The sequence below is a fragment of the Plectropomus leopardus genome, chromosome 15 (assembly GCF_026936395.1).
Source record: "Plectropomus leopardus strain MGB_pleo_1.0 chromosome 15, ASM2693639v1, whole genome shotgun sequence".
NCBI classification, from domain to species: Eukaryota; Metazoa; Chordata; class Actinopteri; order Perciformes; family Serranidae; genus Plectropomus; species Plectropomus leopardus.
This window is the reverse complement of record NC_142190.1, coordinates 3,384,262-3,401,586: the sequence shown is the minus strand read 5'-3', so window position 1 is coordinate 3,401,586 and position 17,325 is coordinate 3,384,262. Positions and strand designations below refer to the sequence as shown.

Genomic DNA, 17,325 nt, shown 5'->3' with positions numbered 1-17,325 from the left:
GAGACATCTCTGCTATTTATGGACGGAAAGAGGCGAGAAAAGTGTTTCTTTTAATTGAGACACTGCGTTTCCTGCCGGGATCGTGGCACAACAAGCAGATATTTTAAGCTGAAACATGATCTTTTCCTGATCATAATCAGGTGTTTTTGTTACTTAAACCTAACTACAGCGTCGTTAAAATGTTCTGATGTGTTGCTACGTTATACCGTGCTAATGTAGCGTATCTTTGGTTTGCAGAAACATACAGCAACATTTTCTTTCTGGCAGTTTGGTTGGCACCTTTTGCACTCTGCTGTTGTGGTTTGTCATGCTTGTTTGCACCTGCAGCCACACGATGGCAGCACGGGACTGACCTCCTTCCCATGATGCACACTGCTGCAGCCTGAGTTGGCTGAGATTACTTTCACACCAATTTCTGGTCCCTTTCCATCAGCAGTCTGCACCTAATCTTCTCCAGATTAGTCAAATACAACGAATACCCGGTCCATTGTGCAAAATGTTGCAGGATTACGATCTTTTAATCAGTCGAGGCGTTATTTAATAAGTAAGTATATCAATAAGATGATAGATATTTACCAGAATATTTTACACCGGGGACACTCAACTCACTTTGCCTGGGGGCCACTTTTGCAAAATGAGAGCAGACAAGGGGCCAGTTGCAGCAGATTCTAGTTTGCAAGTTTTGGGGGTTTCAGGACATTTTGAGGATTTCTGGACATTTCTATGGTTTTAGGACGTTTCTAACATTTCAGGACATTTCTAGGATTTTAAGATGTTTCTAGGATTTCAGGACAATTTTAGGATTTTAGGACATTTCTGGTATTTTAGAAATTTCTCCTATCATATGACAATTCTAGGATTTCAGGATGTTTCGAAGATTTTAGGATGTTTCTAGGACTGTACGATGTTTCTCAGATTTCCGTATTTCTAGGACTTGGGGACATTTCCCAGATTTTGGGACATTTCAAGGGTTTTAGGATGCATCTAGTATTGTAGGATGTTTCTAAGATTTCAGGACATTTCTGGGATTTTAGAAATTCCTCGGATTATATGACATTTCTAGCATTTTAGGATGTTTCGATGATTTTAGGATGTTTCTAGGATTGGGGGGCATTTCTAGGTTTTTAGGACATTTCTAAAACTTAAGTATTTTTTTTTAGGATTTTAAGGGCTTAGCTAAAACCTCTGTCAGGGGGTGCAGGGGATCCTCCACTAGCACTTTTTTTTCTTTTTACAAACAAGCTCTGTTTTGATGCCGTTTCATGCACTCTGGCACCTTAAAAAGGACAAAAGATTTCACTGTGGAAATCAGTTTTTTTATTGTGAACTGGGGGGCCACCTGACACCCTCATGAGGACTAGATTTGGCCCTTGGGCCGTAAACTGAGTATCACCGCTGCACCTCATATATTGCTGCATTCTTCTGTGTGGTACACTCAGATCAAAACCTTGAGTTTATTGTTTGATGAATGAAAGCCTGTTGAGATGTAAAGAATGTAGTCTGATAACTTCGCTCTTTGTGCATGGCGTTATTTCCCCCCCGGTCGTGTCATTATGTTGAATCTGAGACTTCTGCGTTCTTCCAGCTGACTCTGTTCAACACCAGATTACTCAGAAACATGTGTTTCTTTCTACATCACACCAGGCTTGAATGATTTCAGTTTCATGACTACAGGCTGATCCACATCTATTCATTACAGTAACCTAACCGGGGCTCTCGGGCCTGCAGCCAGTGCTGATCAATGGCTGCTCCTGGAAAGCTTTTAGCAGAATGATCTTTCAGCTCTGGGCAGCGATCCAAGCGTCCATCTCTGCCTCCCCTTTATGTCCATGTGGAGGTAACTTTCTCCTCTGCTGTATAGAGTTACGGTTTTACTGGAAGTCATGCTTGGCTTCTGTCCAATTCCTTATCTGGACGCAGCTGCATGCATCCTGCAGAGATGAGGGTGACCGGGTTTTATGCATCCTCCTCTGTGTGATCATCAATCATGAAAATCGCTATGATCAAAAGTTTTCAAGGTAAGAGTTATTACATTTTTCTCCCCCTGTGCTGAATTTTAAAGTGTTTTACGAGTGGTGTGCTGCAAATCAAGTGCACCAGAGATGAATCTGCAGAGATTAAAAAAGGCATCAGAAACAAGCAAGAGGATGAGGATGTGAGTTATGACATGTGCCCGTGTTTGATATGCATGTAAGAAGCTCTGATGTATGCGTTTGTCTTTCCGTCGAGGCCTGATAGCTGTAGCCCGATAAACACACTCACAGCTCTTCCCCTCCTTCATGTCACACCACCAGCTGGAGGCGAATCGACTGGTGTCAGACGAGCTCTAGTCACAGTGACATCCTCTCACAGCACAGTGCTGTTCTGCAATAATGCACGTTGGCAAATCACTACTGGTAAAAATGGGAAATGCCTCTTCATGCTTTTAGGAAAGAAGAGACACACAAATCGACCTGCGTAAACCCAATATAGGAGGATTTATACTCCAGGGTTTCTGTGCATTAACCCTCTGAAACCTGAGCAAATTGGCTTGATTTCTTAAAAAAAACATGGGGAAAACAGTCAGTGAGTAACTTCACAAGAAATTACCCCAAAATTAGCAGGAAATTAGTAAAAATCTGCAAGAATATTACCTGATATTAACACTAAAAAGAGAAGAAAAGTAGAGAACAAAAACAGCAAATTATGTGAAAAGTGATAACATTAACAACAACAATAATAATAAAATAATAATAATAACACATTAAAAATAAGCCTTGCAAAGATAAAGAGACATAAATATAGCACAGAATAAATGTATAATAAAATGTAAAAAAAATATTTAAATATATCATATTAATGAAAGATTAAAAAACTGTTGAAAAAATTACGAGATAAATATAGCATAGAATAAAGTTCTAACAAAAATGTGAAAAAATTATATTGAAAAGATATAAAAAGAGTAAAAATCGAAAATAATGATTTAAAAAAATTCTGTTAAAAAATGTTGTAAAAATTAAGAGAAATAGCACAGGAATCATATTTAAAAATGCAAAAACAAATACTACAAAAATATTTCTGTATTTTTTTTAAATAAAATAAAAGAGTCCTGCATTTTTATGATTAAATAAATACACTGCACAATAATAATAAAAATAATATTGATGATAACTGCTTATAGCGCTTATCAAAAGCAATGTTACAAGGTGATTTACACAAAAGCCACAATAAAACACACACAGGAAAAAATAGAAAATAATTAAACAAAAAAACACAAAATAAAATATTTAAAAACAATGGTTAAATTTAAAATCAAAAGCAGTGAAAGACAAGTGCTCACTGAGTACACTGTAAGAATGAATAAAAAACTGTCTGTCTTTTACACATACTTGGTTTATTTTAGCAACTTAATTTTTTTTTAACTTTACAGGTCGTTTCATCTCATTTCTTCTTGTAACTTTACTAAATTCTTGCAAATATTTGGGTCATTTCTTGATTAGCTGCTCACTGCCTTCCTCTGGTGTTTCTGAAAGAATTAAAACCAATGTGCTCAGGTTTTTAAGGATTAAAAAAATCCTCGTGGGATGATTTCAGGTCGCCCTGAAATCCTAGCAGCGCCTCTGTGAGTTGCATACCTGCCCTGAGGTGTGCTGCGTTGATTTTTTTCGCCTGAAAACACATTTTTGTCGGAGCTGCACTTGAAGGCAGCACGTCTGAATACAGGAAGTCTCGAAACTTTCTCGGCGCAGTGGCGAAGAACTTGTTATCTGCATCAGTGCGCGCACGTAAAACCCGCAGTTTTAACGCGTGGGAGGCTGAAAATGGTCAGAAAGCGGTCAAGTTAACACCGACAGACAGTTTATTTCTGCCCAGAGGCGGAGGACAGAAGAGGATTTGTGCGACAGCTGACTGTCGGTGAGCAGAGGTTTTATCTGACTGCGGCTGGAGAGCTGCGAGCAGCGATCATGTGGGAGCAGGAGGAATTTGAGAAACACTGGAGGAATGAGTTTCCCGACGGAAAAGTCCCGCAGATGCAGCTAAAGTCTGTGGAGGACATCGAGTCCGAGCTGGAGACGAGCAAAGCCAACCTGAAGCGGCTGCAGAAGGCGCTGGCGGAGGAGAAATTCAAGGTGATCTACCTGCAGACCACCATGGCGCGCCAGAAGAGGGAAGACCCGGAAAGCTTTGACGGCAAGGATGAAAACTTTAACGCGGACACGTTTAAAAACCCGGGGGGTGTTAGGAGGCAGCACGAGGGCGGCGCGGGGAATGTGAAGGTGCACGCGGCTGCAGGTAACACGACGAGCTCCTTCGGGCGGGAACGCAGCAGGTTCAGCGGTAAGACAGGTAAGCCCGTGCCCATCCCGGTGCCGCCGCGCAGCTTCCAGAGAGGAGGGGACCCGGCCCCGACCAGCGGGCCCCAGCACAACGACAACGACCCGGGCAGCGACCGGGAGTACGAGGACGCGGAGCTCAACGAGAATTTTGTCAGAAATAACTTGTTGGCACCGAAAACCGGCGGCAGGGACAACCAGAGGACGTCCGGCGTCTACCGGGACACCCGGAGGCCTTTCCGCCACAGCAGGGAGTTTGACTCCGGGGACGACGGCCGGCTGTCCCCGTCCTTCCCGCATATTCACCGCAGAGCCTCCCGGGGCTCCGGCTGCAGCACCCCGGACAGGAGGAGCGACGGGTACCTGAGCTCCGACCACGACGACTCCTCCTCTGCAGGTAATAACTCTCACTGCTATTAGTACTGCTGATCAGGGACTGTTCTCTATTTATCAGAGGCGAGAGTGTGACTTTGAATGGAGTCTGCATATAGCAATTTCCAGGTCTGGAAGTTTTGGAAAAGTCATATAATGTTATTTCAAAAACCTGTATAATAATGTATGATTTCAACTCATGACATTGAAACAAAACAAAATTAAGAAAAAAAAATCACCAAAATTAAAAGACTCCTTAACTTAAAGAAAAAAATGACACATTGTTTTATCTAAAAATGTTTTATGCCAAAAAATAAAGAAATTTCAAACTACAAAAAAATCTGTAAAAAAGAAAAAAAAATTACAGAAAAAATGCCCTAATCTTTTCTTTCAAAGTTTTCAGGAAAATTAATGCAAAATACATCCTTTAAAGTTGTATGTCCCTCCACTAAAGTCAAAATAAAAAAAACTAACCCTGAGCTAAAAGTGAACATGCCCCCATGTTTTTTTTAAAATACCAAAAAAATGAAAGAAAAAAACACAAAAAAGCCAAATTAAGAACATGAGCCCCTCCCTGGTGTTTAAAAAAATATTTGACATACCTTCCCCTTTTTGCACCCCCCTCTCATAAATAACGATCCCTAAAATGAGAAATAAAAACAGAAATATAGCCACTCCAGTAAATAAGATAAGATGTCATAGTGTCACACAGCAGAAGTGGTTTAAGTTTGGATTAATGAGACTTCGGTGAGGATGTGGCTCAAGTTGAGCTTATTGATTTGAAGTTTGTAGCAATAAAAAAAGTGTTGAGTGCATCAGTTTAAATAAATATGTCACATTTTTAAGACAAAATGATGCGTCAGCCAATGCAAACATTGATTTTGATCATCTCTGCATGCACAGACTGCACAGACTGGCCTGCTGCATGGTCAATCATTTTTTAGGCACAGCCTCATTCTTCAGAGAGTGTGGCAATATTGACGGAAAATGTCAGTCGTGAGTCAAGAGTCAATGACTAACTTGAACATGAGAATAGATTGAGGAAGGATTTTTGGAGCAGATGAAACATGTTTTGTGAAACATCCTCTTCTGTCTTTAATATTGGAGGATTATGGGTGGCTTTTGTTGGCTCGTGGTTTAATTTGTTTGTGGATCTGCTGATGGCTCCTGGTGTAACTGGAGGGATTAGCTGGATATTAATTGGTCTGAATTATATCAACATATTTGGGGAAATTACTGGCTTTAGTGTGAGAAGCAGGAATCCCAAAATATAGAAGCTGAAGCAGATGCCAGCGCAGTGAATACTGGAGCTTTTTTATCATGTCAAAGGTGCTCAGCATCTGTTTGATGAGATGCCAAAATATCTTTTTGAGCAAGAGTGAGAATTTGTATAATTGTCACATACGCGGGCTGTCATTTAAAGGAACAGTATGTGAGATTTTGGGGGATTTAGTGGCATCTAGTGGTGAGGATTGCAAATAGCAGCCAGCTGAAAAAGGCAGATTTCAAAACTTCAGTTTTCAAAGAGGAAATTCTGAGATTTTGCAGGCTTCATCTGGACCGCATGTTGATCATTTGTTTTTGATTTGTGAAAAACCGGTGTATAAAAATGCTTTTTACCCAGACTGCATCACAGTAGTGTTTTTTTCCTCTCAGAATTTGCACGTATATGTTTTACAGCACCGTTTTCAGTCAAACCTTTTGATGCACTGTTGGCTCAGTTTTGGATAAATCATAAATCTGTGTAGATGGTTTGTGAAGGTCACTCTGAAGATGCCCTGCAGCAGGAGATTTTGAGATTTTGTAATATTTAAAGAAGACATGAATGTGTGGGAAACGGCTCTAAAAACAAATTGTTAGGACTCGATATGAAAGTGTCTCATGAGCCGGACGAACCAAGAAAAAGAAAATGTTTTTCTCATCATGACACTTTCTCTCCTGTTGTACTAAATTCGGGGCTTTGTTATTTTCCCATAAACCTTTGGGTCAGTAAGAAAAAGCTCTTTTCGTGATCTGTTCCGTCTCTGTTGTCCAGCGGCGTGATGAGGTTTCGCTCGGACGAATGTGCTAATAAGTGGAAAGACTTATTGTGGCCATAAACAATAGAGGGTGTGTCGGAGGGACTGCAAACATTTTTCGGGGCCTCTGCTGCTGCTACACACACACACACACACACACACACACACTGAAGCTGCACATCACCTCATGCCAGGGGGCTTGCTCATGCTGATGCCTTTGTGTTTCCTGGGAAGGGGTCATGCAGGTCGGGCCTCTCCGTGTGACGTGATTCACCTCTGATTCACGGCACGGTGTTATTACGAGGCCAAAGCAAAGCTTTGATGAATTTATTTACTTTGGTGTCTCATTCAGCAAGTTTGAGAATTGAAAGTAGTTTTCACTGCTGCTGAGATGAAACGGTTACCGGTTTCATGATATAAACCGCCATAAAATCCTGCCGGCTTTGTGTTTTCATTTTAGATTTCAGTCGTCATTCAATCACATGTGATTACCATGGTTTTAAAAACAAACGGTAAATTCTGTCTCCCAGACGCACGGCGTCATGGGCGGATTATGAGACACTGGGCCCCTGGGCACAGATGTACAAAGGGCCCCACCACCTCTTCCACATAGGAACGAGGCGCACACACTCTGGTGGTTTTGCGCAGTAATTTATTATTTATCTCTTTTAGATGATTTTGTGTCTTTTGGTAGTTTTGTTTCGCTCTGTTGTCATTTTTAACTCCTCGTGGTGGCTTTTGTCTCTTTTAAGTTGTTTTTGTGCCTCTTAGCAGCTCCTTTGCATCTCTTTGTGGTCTTTTTGTGTCTCTTTTTTAATAATTTGGTGTCTTTTTTGGCAGTTTTGTGTAACTTTGCAGTTCCTTTACATCACTTTGATGGTTTTGTGTCTTTTTAGTAATGTTTTTTTTGTGGTTTTGTGTCTCCTTTTAAATAATTTTGTGTCTCTTTTGGCAGTTTTGTGTGGCTTTGCAGTTCCTTTGCATCGCTTCTGGGTTTTAGCTTTTTTGTGGTGTTTTTATGTTTATTTTGATAAAGTTAGTGTCTTCTTTGGTGTTTTTTTTTCACTTTATTGTCATTTTGTGTCTCCTTGTGGTTGTTTTGTGTCTCTTTTAGGTCATTTTGTGTCTTCGTTGGTAGTTTTGTTTTGCTTTGTTGTCATTTGTGTTTCCTTGTGGTTGTTTCGTGCCTCTTTATCTGTTTCTTTTAATTAATTTGTTTTCTCCTTTGGTAGTTTTGTGCCACTTTGTTTTTTGTGTCTCTTTGCAGCACCTTTGCATCTCTTTGTGGTCTTTTTGTGTCTCTTTTAGATAATTTTGTGTCTTACTTGGTAGTTTTTTGTTGCTTTGTTGGCATTTTGTGTTTCATTGTGGCCGTTTTCTGTAGTTTTGTGGAAGTTTTGCATGATTTTGTAGGTATTTTGTGTATCTTCGCAGTTCCTTTGCATCTCTTTGAGGTCTTTTTGTGTCTCTTTTCGATAATTTTTTGTCTTATTTGGTAATTTTGTTTTGTTTCATTGACATTTTGTGTTTCTTTGTGTTTTTTTTTGCCTGAGTTTGTAGATATTTGTGTTCCTTTGCATTTCTGTGGTCATTTCGAGTCTCTCTGGTCAGTGTGTAGAGTAAGGGAAGTCCAGGGGGCCCCTGACAGTTTGGGCCCCTGGGCCTCTGCCTGGCAGACCTGTTCATGTGTGCCATCTTTACTGTTAATGCACCTTTGGTATAGCTTTTATATGATATTGGATCTGCTATTATTTTAATCTTTACGCAAACGAAACGTGCTGTAAATGGTGAAATGATTTCAGTGTGTATCAGCACTTTTGGAACGTCCTCAGCACTTTTTTAACAATATTTGTGATAATAGTGCTGGCCAGATAATTTTGATCACTATAATTGTGATATGAATTTTTCACACCGTTTGATCTCTCCTCTGGTGTTTGTTCTGCATTCGTCCAGTCCTGCCTGCATGCAGACACCGACCAGGAGTGATGGACAGACTTAGCTATCCCAACTATTTCAAGAATTTATACGGAAAAACGGCTGTTTTTTATTGCCTGCATGAGTAAGGTGGAATACCTTGTTTATTTTTAGCCTACAGCAGAGAGAATTATGTTTTTACCTCTGCACGCCTCGCAGTGGAGTCTTATGACTCACCGTTTAATTATTGGTCATTAAGTTTAATCTAAAAAAATGACATGAGTTTACTGAAAGGTCATAGGATCAGTTTATTAAGAGGTGTTTGTTCTTCATGACGGCTCAGCTGAGAGCAGCGTTTCCTCCTCGTCTCAACTATAACTAATGGTCGCTTTACAAAACAGCCAGGCAAGAAAAAAAGAGTTAAGCAGAGTTCATACGTTCATACATGCGTGTATGAACTTTTATAGTTAAATTCTGTATAACTGATGCAAGAAAAAGTCGATACTGTAATTATTTGTGAGGGAACATGTTGATGAGTCATTACATAAACAGTAATACTATGAAGAGACGTTTTGTGGTAACGAGTGTTTTTGTCTGTGGACGTTTCATTTTGGTGTTAAAGTCTTTGGAGTGAAGCTCCTGTCAAAACATACAATTAGTGAACATGTTTCGTGTTAACACTGCTGTGTTTGTGCAACTGCAGCATTTAAGTAGTCGTAAAGAGCCACTAAAAAGCACATATTTACATTTGGTGAAAATGTCTGATCTTATTTAAGTTTACACAGCAGTTCCTGTATATTTTTGTATTATTTATGCCAAGATTTTGTTAATATTTACTGTTATTTCTGTGTAAGAATAGAGGTGTAAGTAATTTACAACATTAGATTCGTTAGAGTATATTAACATTATTAATAATGAAAGAAATGCCAAGCAGCTCACAGTAAAAAGAATTTACACAAGACAATAAAAACAGTAGATAAAACAAAAACAGATAAAAAACACAAGCATTTAAAAATAAAAAATAAAAATTGGGGGGCAGAGGGAGAGATGCATGTTGCCATGAGGCTGTTTTTGACTGTATTATGCACCGTTACAGTGTGAACTAATGTGTAAAGGCAGATAAGTAGTTGTACTGTAACCTGTGCATGTGGCCGCTGTGAGTATTTATGCCGTGTGGTGGTTTGTCTGTGTGGCTCTGCAGCAAAAACGATAGTTGGTGGTTGGTTTCTGTGAAGTGCTGTAGAGTTTGATTCAAAACGCACCTAAAACACACATAAAACACACCTGAAACACACATAAAACAACTAAAACACACATAAAACAACTAAAACACACCTAAAACACATATAAAACAACTAAAATGCACCTAAAACACATATAAAACAACTAAAACGCACCTTAAATACACATAAAACACACCTAAAACACACATAAAACAACTAAAACACACCTAAAACACACATAAAACAACTAAAACACACCTAAAACACATACAAAACAACTAAAATGCACCTAAAACACATATAAAACAACTAAAACGCACCTTAAATACACATAAAACACACCTAAAACACACATAAAACAACTAAAACACACTAAAAACACATAAAACACTATGGATTAATAGAGAACCTCAGGAGTGAGTCCTAAAACTCGCAGATTGTATTGTTTTTCAGCATCTCCTGCTTCTCTCGTCTCAAAGTCAATGTTTTTTTTATGTGTTTGTCGTTAGTAGCCTGATATTGTGGAGCTACAGAGAAAACCTGGAATATAAATAATATTCCAGACACAGATTCCTCATAATCACTGTTTGTATCACATGTATTAACCTACCTTAAATGAGGAAAATTTATTTTGACTCTTTAAACATCCTATGACCTCATTTAAGCCTGTTTTTTTGTTTTTCTCTATCTGTTTCTGTTTTTTTCTGCTCATAATACCGACAAAATTTTTTAAAAATTTTTTTAAAATTAATTAATTAAAAAAATTATAAATAAAAAGTATTAAAAAAATATGCCAGACATAAGGGAACATTCACGATTAGTACAGAAACAGCAAAAATCACATTATCTTTTTTTGTGAAAATGAAATGCAAAAATTTGCCATTCCTACAAAAAATTACATTTTACAATCACAATATCCGTCAAAATAGCTTTTTGACTTTTTTATCATATATATCACGCAGCCTCAGTCAACGATGAAGAGGAAACGTGATTATACTGATTTATAGCTTTCAAGTTACTTCCAAATCCCCACAATATATTAACAGGAATTATTTCATAAAATTTAGGAAATGATTTCCCCTGAAATTCGACAGGTTTATACAGAAGCTGTATTCTGGCACTATAATGATATAATGTTAATGTAAGAAATGAATCTGTATCACCAGCCAGGCCTGGCAGCTCGCTGATGTTAGTTTATTATTCACATCTTTGTTTTTCATTGACAATAAAGCACACGCTGATTGCTAAATAGGACACATGTAGGTATTTCTGCCCCCCCCCCTGTCTTCCCTCAGAGGAGCAGGACGTGTCCGGGCCCGTCCCGAGAAGCATGTGTGGCAGGGCCCGTCTGATTAATCCAACACTCTGTGGTGTGAAAGCAGCTCAGGCTGTTTTATTTGTGTTTTTTTTTTATCAGAAACATGTGAATCAAAGTTTTCAGGCTTTCAGGCTTCAGTGTGTAATCTGTGTGTGTGTCTGGTTTGTGTTTGTTACTGTCGGACAGTTTGACGGCTCGAGTTTCGGCGGTGTGTTAACTGTGAGGTGAAGACTTCGCCCTGCGGCAGGTCGTCCTCTGTGAAATACACAAAAACACAACAATCGGGAAAATCCTTCCCATAATTGAGATATTTCCCAGACTGCTGTAACACGTCAGCTTTTGTTTTCTCCCGTATGGTCGAACGTAAAGGCAAACTTTCATTTTTTAAATTTTTATTTATTTATTTGCACAGTATAAACAAAACAGCAATAAATAAAACAATAAATAGAAGCAGATTGTGCAGGTGAGGTACAGAAAAGCCAGAGGCTTATACGAGAATCTCACCTTAAAATAAATTACAAAAGCAAAATCAACAATATTAACAAATAAGAGAAAATAGTCACATGATCAATAAAGTGCAATACCAATGCCTACATGAAATAGCAGAAAATAGAAAAAAGATGCAAAAACAAACACTGAATAAATTTTAAAAAACTCACAGGCCTTAATACATTCCTAAAATCAGAGGATGCTAATCTGCTACTTAAACTAATTAACAGATCAGTCAAAAAGCCACACGGAGACGTCGCCTAAGGCTCTGGGAAATCCTGATAAACATTTTCAGTAGTTTCTGACTTTTTATAGACTAATCTGAAGCTAATTTTTATAATCTATATATTGTTTCACTCACTTTCAGCTGTCTTTAAATGTGAAGATGATCTTTTTTGTCTAATTTTAGTGCTTATTGAAATTTTCAGAGCAAACAGGAATCAGTAGTTCTGTGTTTGAGTTTCATTTCTCATTTCTGGACCAGTAAATACACAAAGGTAAAAAGCTTTATAGAGAGTAAAACAAAGAAAGTGACGTTGATGATAAAAAATAAGTTAAAAAAAGATTGTGAGATTGTGAGAAAGATTATTATTATTATTATTATTATTATTATTATTATTATTATTATTATTATTGTTATTAATAAGATAATCTAAACAAAAACTAAATGATATAAAAATAGAAATAAATAAATAAATGAATGAATGAAAATATAAACAATACTAGAAAATAAAATAAAAATGTATATAATCAATAGGAAAAACAGAAATAAATAAACAAATATAAAAACAATACTGTTAAATTAAAAATGTTGTAAATGGATATAAAAACTAGATATAAATGAATAAATATAAAAACTATATTAATAAAACAGAATAAAACATCAAAACAATAATATAAAAATAGAAAAAATAAATGTGAGTAAATGAATAAAGTTAAATGTGAAATTATATAGAGATAATTTAACAATGAAGCCAAAAATTGAAGTAAAAATTGATTAAAAATAAAAAAGTTAAAATGTAATTTAGAGTGAAAAAAATCCAAAAATGTTTTACTATACCATACTTTTTTTCTAAAATGAGATATATAGTTGTTAAATGTATACCCAGAATAAACATCACCTCAAGCAAGAACAAAAACAAAAGTAAGAAAAATGTGAATATTTTCTCGTAATAAATTAACTGACTGTAGATGCTAAACTGCCGGTTTAAAAAATATACATAAAATAAAATGTGACCTTGGGCTGTCTTATGTTTTGACATCTCATTGGTGATTAATTAAATAATAAAATAAAATAATCACGACATTAATTGATGAAAATAATGATTGTTTTTGAGCGTTTCTAACATCTACCTCTGTGAGTAACGAGAACAATGGGACGGTTTTCCACATTCTTCCGATCTGAAATCTCTTCAAAGTGAGGCGGTCAAAGAATTTATGTCTTTTTAAATCCTCCGAACTAAAGTACTATTTATGGTCTGTCTTGTCGCTGTGTTACCTTGGTGATGAATGTGTCGTGGCGGTGGCTGTGCAGCAGGCAGACAGGATGTCTGTGAGATAGAGGAGGAGGTGTGGGGTTTTGCAGCATCATTGCTCGAGTTTTTAAGATGGATGCAGGAGTTGACCTTCGTTCTGCATCTGAGGTGTGAAATGCAAGCGGAGGGAACGGCAGCGCAAATAAAAATACGGCCTGGTGCTCTCGGATCTATATTTAGGCTGCATCGAGCGCAGTGTGTGCAAAGGCTCATGCACCTTCGTCCTCTGATTTGTCTTGACACTGTGATATTTGTGACAATAATCTAAAGTAAACTGTAATCTGGTGACCTTAACTGAAGGGGCTTTTTTTTTCACCACAGCAGGATTTCCCTCGATGCGCTCTCAGGTTCAGACGACACGCAGTGCAGTCACTGTCACCCCACTTAAACTGCGGTGATGCAACGCAGTCTGCTGACGTCAGCAGCCGCAACCATCAACCGCTGAAACTGTGAGAAAATGAAAGCAGCCGAGGTGCCAGTCCTGATGCATGGTGGGGATGATGATATCGCTGAGGATTCAAAAGGTTGTTATAAGAGAGGTTAAAAAGTGACACATAGTGAGCATTTAGTTTCACTAGACGGGTTTCCATTAACCCTAAAAAAATCCTAGAAATGTTCTTAAGTCCTAGAAACCATGTAAAATCCTAGAAATGACCAAAAATCCCAGAAATGTTCCAAAATTGTAGAATCGTCCTAAGAGCTAAGAATTAAAAAAAATCATATAAGCATCCAACAATTCGAGACACATCCTAAAATCCTAAAAATGCCTTAAAATACTAGCAATAAAATCCTAAAAAATCCTTAAAATGCTAGAAATAAAATCCTAGAAAATCCTTAAAATACTAGAAATAAAATCCTAGAAATGCCCCAAAGTCCTAAAAATGCCCTAAAATCCCTGAAATGTCCCAAAATTGTGGAATTGTCCTAAGATCTAAGAATTTTTTAAAAAATCATATAAACATCTAACAATTCTAGACACATCCTAAAATCTTAAAAATACCTTAAAATACTAGCAATAAAATCCAAAAAAAATCCTTAAAATACTAGCAATAAAATGCTAAAAAATCCTTAAAATACTAGCAATAAAATCCTAAAAAATCCTTATAATACTAGCAATAAAGTCCCAGGAATGCCCCCAAATCCTAGAAATGTCCTGAACTCCTAGAAATGTCGGAAAATCTTAGAAACAAGACAAGCAAAGCCAGCTGAGTGTCCCTGTTTTAAGGTGACGAAAAGACAACGATTCTTATTTTCAGGTGATTATAAAGTAAAGTTGAGGCAGAGCCAAAACATTTGGATTTAAAAACAAATATTAACAGCCAATGTTTCCACACAGTTCGTGACTTCATTTCAACAACATGAACTCCATAAAATCAGGCGTTTGTAAACCTGATTTCCCACCAGCTGCTGTTAAAGGGACGTTGGCACGCCGCCGTTTGCGCGTGTGTTTGCGTTCATCCCAAAAATCAACAGAGGCGTGGACGTCCCCGGGGTGTGAGATTCAGGATGCAGGGAAGGTTTTCACATTAAGAGAAGCCTCTGTTTCAGGAGACCAGAGGTGACCGTGCTCTCCATCCAGAGACAAAAGCCCCCGCTGATGTCCCCTGAGACGGGGCCCAGCTTTCCCTCTCGCCCTGAATCATCCCGTCCTCTAAACAAAAACCAAACAAACAAACTGAGCCGGATATCTCGCTCGCTGTTCCCTCCACATCATGGCTCGGAGCTAGGACTTTACAGGCGGGGGGGGATATGGGGAAAGTACAGGAAACTCGCCCTCGATGTGAAATTCTCTCAGTTCAAATCAAGTCGAGATGAGCAGCTGCAGATAACGGGGCGTCTGAGAGTGGTGGTTTTCCTGTCAGTTAACTGATTCATGCTGCAGCGCCGCCAAATGAACAAACGGCTGCGGTGTCCTGCACGACAGGGACGTTAATGCGTTCACTGCCTTCACAGAAAGGAAGGAAAAGCACATCAGCTGTTTGGAAATAATGTTTTAAACATTGTTTAAATGTAGTTTAAATGAATCCAGGTGACACTTCTGTCTCTCAGCTTGACTGACAGTAGAAGAAAAGACTCATCCTTTCCTCTCTGAGAGGTTTCCGCTTTCTTTTTCACTCTGGTGACCACAAGAGCAACTCTTATTCACAAAAATGTTTTGGCTGCTGACAGTGTAGCAAATATAAGATTTGTTTCTACTTTTTAGTCCTCGAGTCTCGCGGGAGAGTCTGAGCTGCATGTTTCAGGGTTCATACGGTCACAAAAAACCTGCAAAAGTCATGAGACGTAGCAATTTCCAGGCCTTGAGTTTTAGAAAACTTATATATACCCTGAAAGTTTTGGGAGAGTCATGGGATTCTGTTACCTTAACCTGGATGATAATACATGATGTGTTCAAGGACCGTTGGAAATTTGAAAATCCAACAATAATTTCTGTTTTTAGTTTCTGGCTGAGATAAATGGTGTCATTTTTTGGTGATTTTTCAAAGAAAACATACCCACAGGTTTGGAGACATGCCTAAAAAAAACAAAAACAAAAAAAAACACACCACATTTTTTTAGGAAAAATGCCAAAGTGTTCTTTATAAGTCATTTAAAAAAAGCTAAATTATTCTTTAAAATTGCCCAAAATATTTAAAGGGAAAAAATGGCAAAGCCTGCAATTGTTGTCTTTAAAAATCACCAAAAAAGGCCTAAAAGATTTAAAGAAAAAATCACCAAGAATTTAAATTTAAAAAAGCCGTTTTTTTTTCTTTCAAAACAATGCCTTCAAAGGCATGTTTTCTTTTCCTCTTTTGTTTTCTCTTCTTAAAAAATCATCGGGGGTAAAAGAAGTGAAAGATGAAGCCGTGTAAAGTTGTATTAACCCTCCCTAAATGCTAAAATATATAATTTTACATGACTCCCCCTTCTGGCACCCCCCATAATAAAACAATAATTCCCTTAGTTACATTGAAATCTTTATTTCTAATCCTGTTAATCCTGTCCTTAGTATTTTTTAAAATTAATATATACTTAAAAAAGCTATTATATAATGATAAAAAAAGAACCGATAAGGTGTAAAGTTTGCTTAAAAAGTCAGAAAACTTTTATTCTTTAATGATAAAAACAGTCTCTTGATTCATTTATGCATTTCTATTCATCATTTATTAATAATATAATATATATGCAGAAACGTACTTAAACTCTGTTTTTATTGTTGACATTTAGACTTAAGCTTCCTCTCAGTGTGAAATCACCAGGCCGTCTCTGATTGGCTGTCTGCTGCCATGGAGACTTCAGAGTGTGTGTGTGTGTGTGTGTGTGTGTGTGTGTGTGTGTGTGTGTGCTAATGGGCCCACAGAGCCCACCATTATCCTGCATGCATGCATGTCCACATTTATATCAGCTCGCCACCTGAGGATGCAGCTACGCTCACTCGGACTGTAGGGGGCGCTCAGCATGCACCCCCAAAAAACTGTTGCAGTTTTCTGCATGTTATACGGAATCCCAAAGTGTGCAATACTTAATAATTTTTAAAACATTTACTTTCCAAAATTATTATTATTATTATTTGTTCATATTTTTACAGAATTTGTTAATTTGTTCAGCATTTATAATCATTAACCCCTTAAAATGAATGGCATCGGGAGATTTTTGTTTTCCTGATTTAAGTTCAGTTTGTTTATTTATTACAACCCCAATTCTGAAAAAGTCTGGCTTTTGTGTCAAACACTCATAAAAACAGCAATGATTTGCAAATAACAGTGGAGGGAAATAACTTTTTAATTATTAAAGATGTATCAGATGCAGGTATTCACATCCAATTTAGACACTGGTATTAACTATAGAAAACTACACTGATATAGAAACCAAATATTTCAGCTAGGGCTGTCAGTGTGAACGGGTTAATCACAAAGCTTAAAAATGTTCCCTATTTCAGAAAGCATTTAATCAGCCAGTTAGCTAGCTAGCACTTAAATGATAATTAACTCTTAACTCAACCATAGTTGTTTACTTTCTCTTATGCTTGTTTAGTTTTATGCTCTTTTTTTGCCGTGTAGCACTTTTGAGATTTGGATAAGCCTTTGTCCGAGCCTTAATTTCTTTGGCACGAGTGCCTGATTGAAAAAAAATAAATAAATAAAAAAAATAAAATAAAATAAA

The 17,325-nt window shown here is 37.5% G+C and overlaps 1 protein-coding gene across 1 annotated transcript in view; it reads left to right on the top strand.

The window, feature by feature from the left end:
* The first annotated feature begins 3,696 nt into the window (after window positions 1-3,696).
* Window positions 3,697-17,325, top strand: part of abr (ABR activator of RhoGEF and GTPase) — a 206,390-nt gene continuing 192,761 nt past the window's right edge. Inside the window, exon 1 of the mRNA XM_088088944.1 lies at window positions 3,697-4,710. Coding sequence (XP_087945070.1) covers window positions 3,945-4,710 — 766 coding nt within the window. The 5' untranslated portion in view covers window positions 3,697-3,944. The remainder of the gene's footprint in view (window positions 4,711-17,325) is intronic.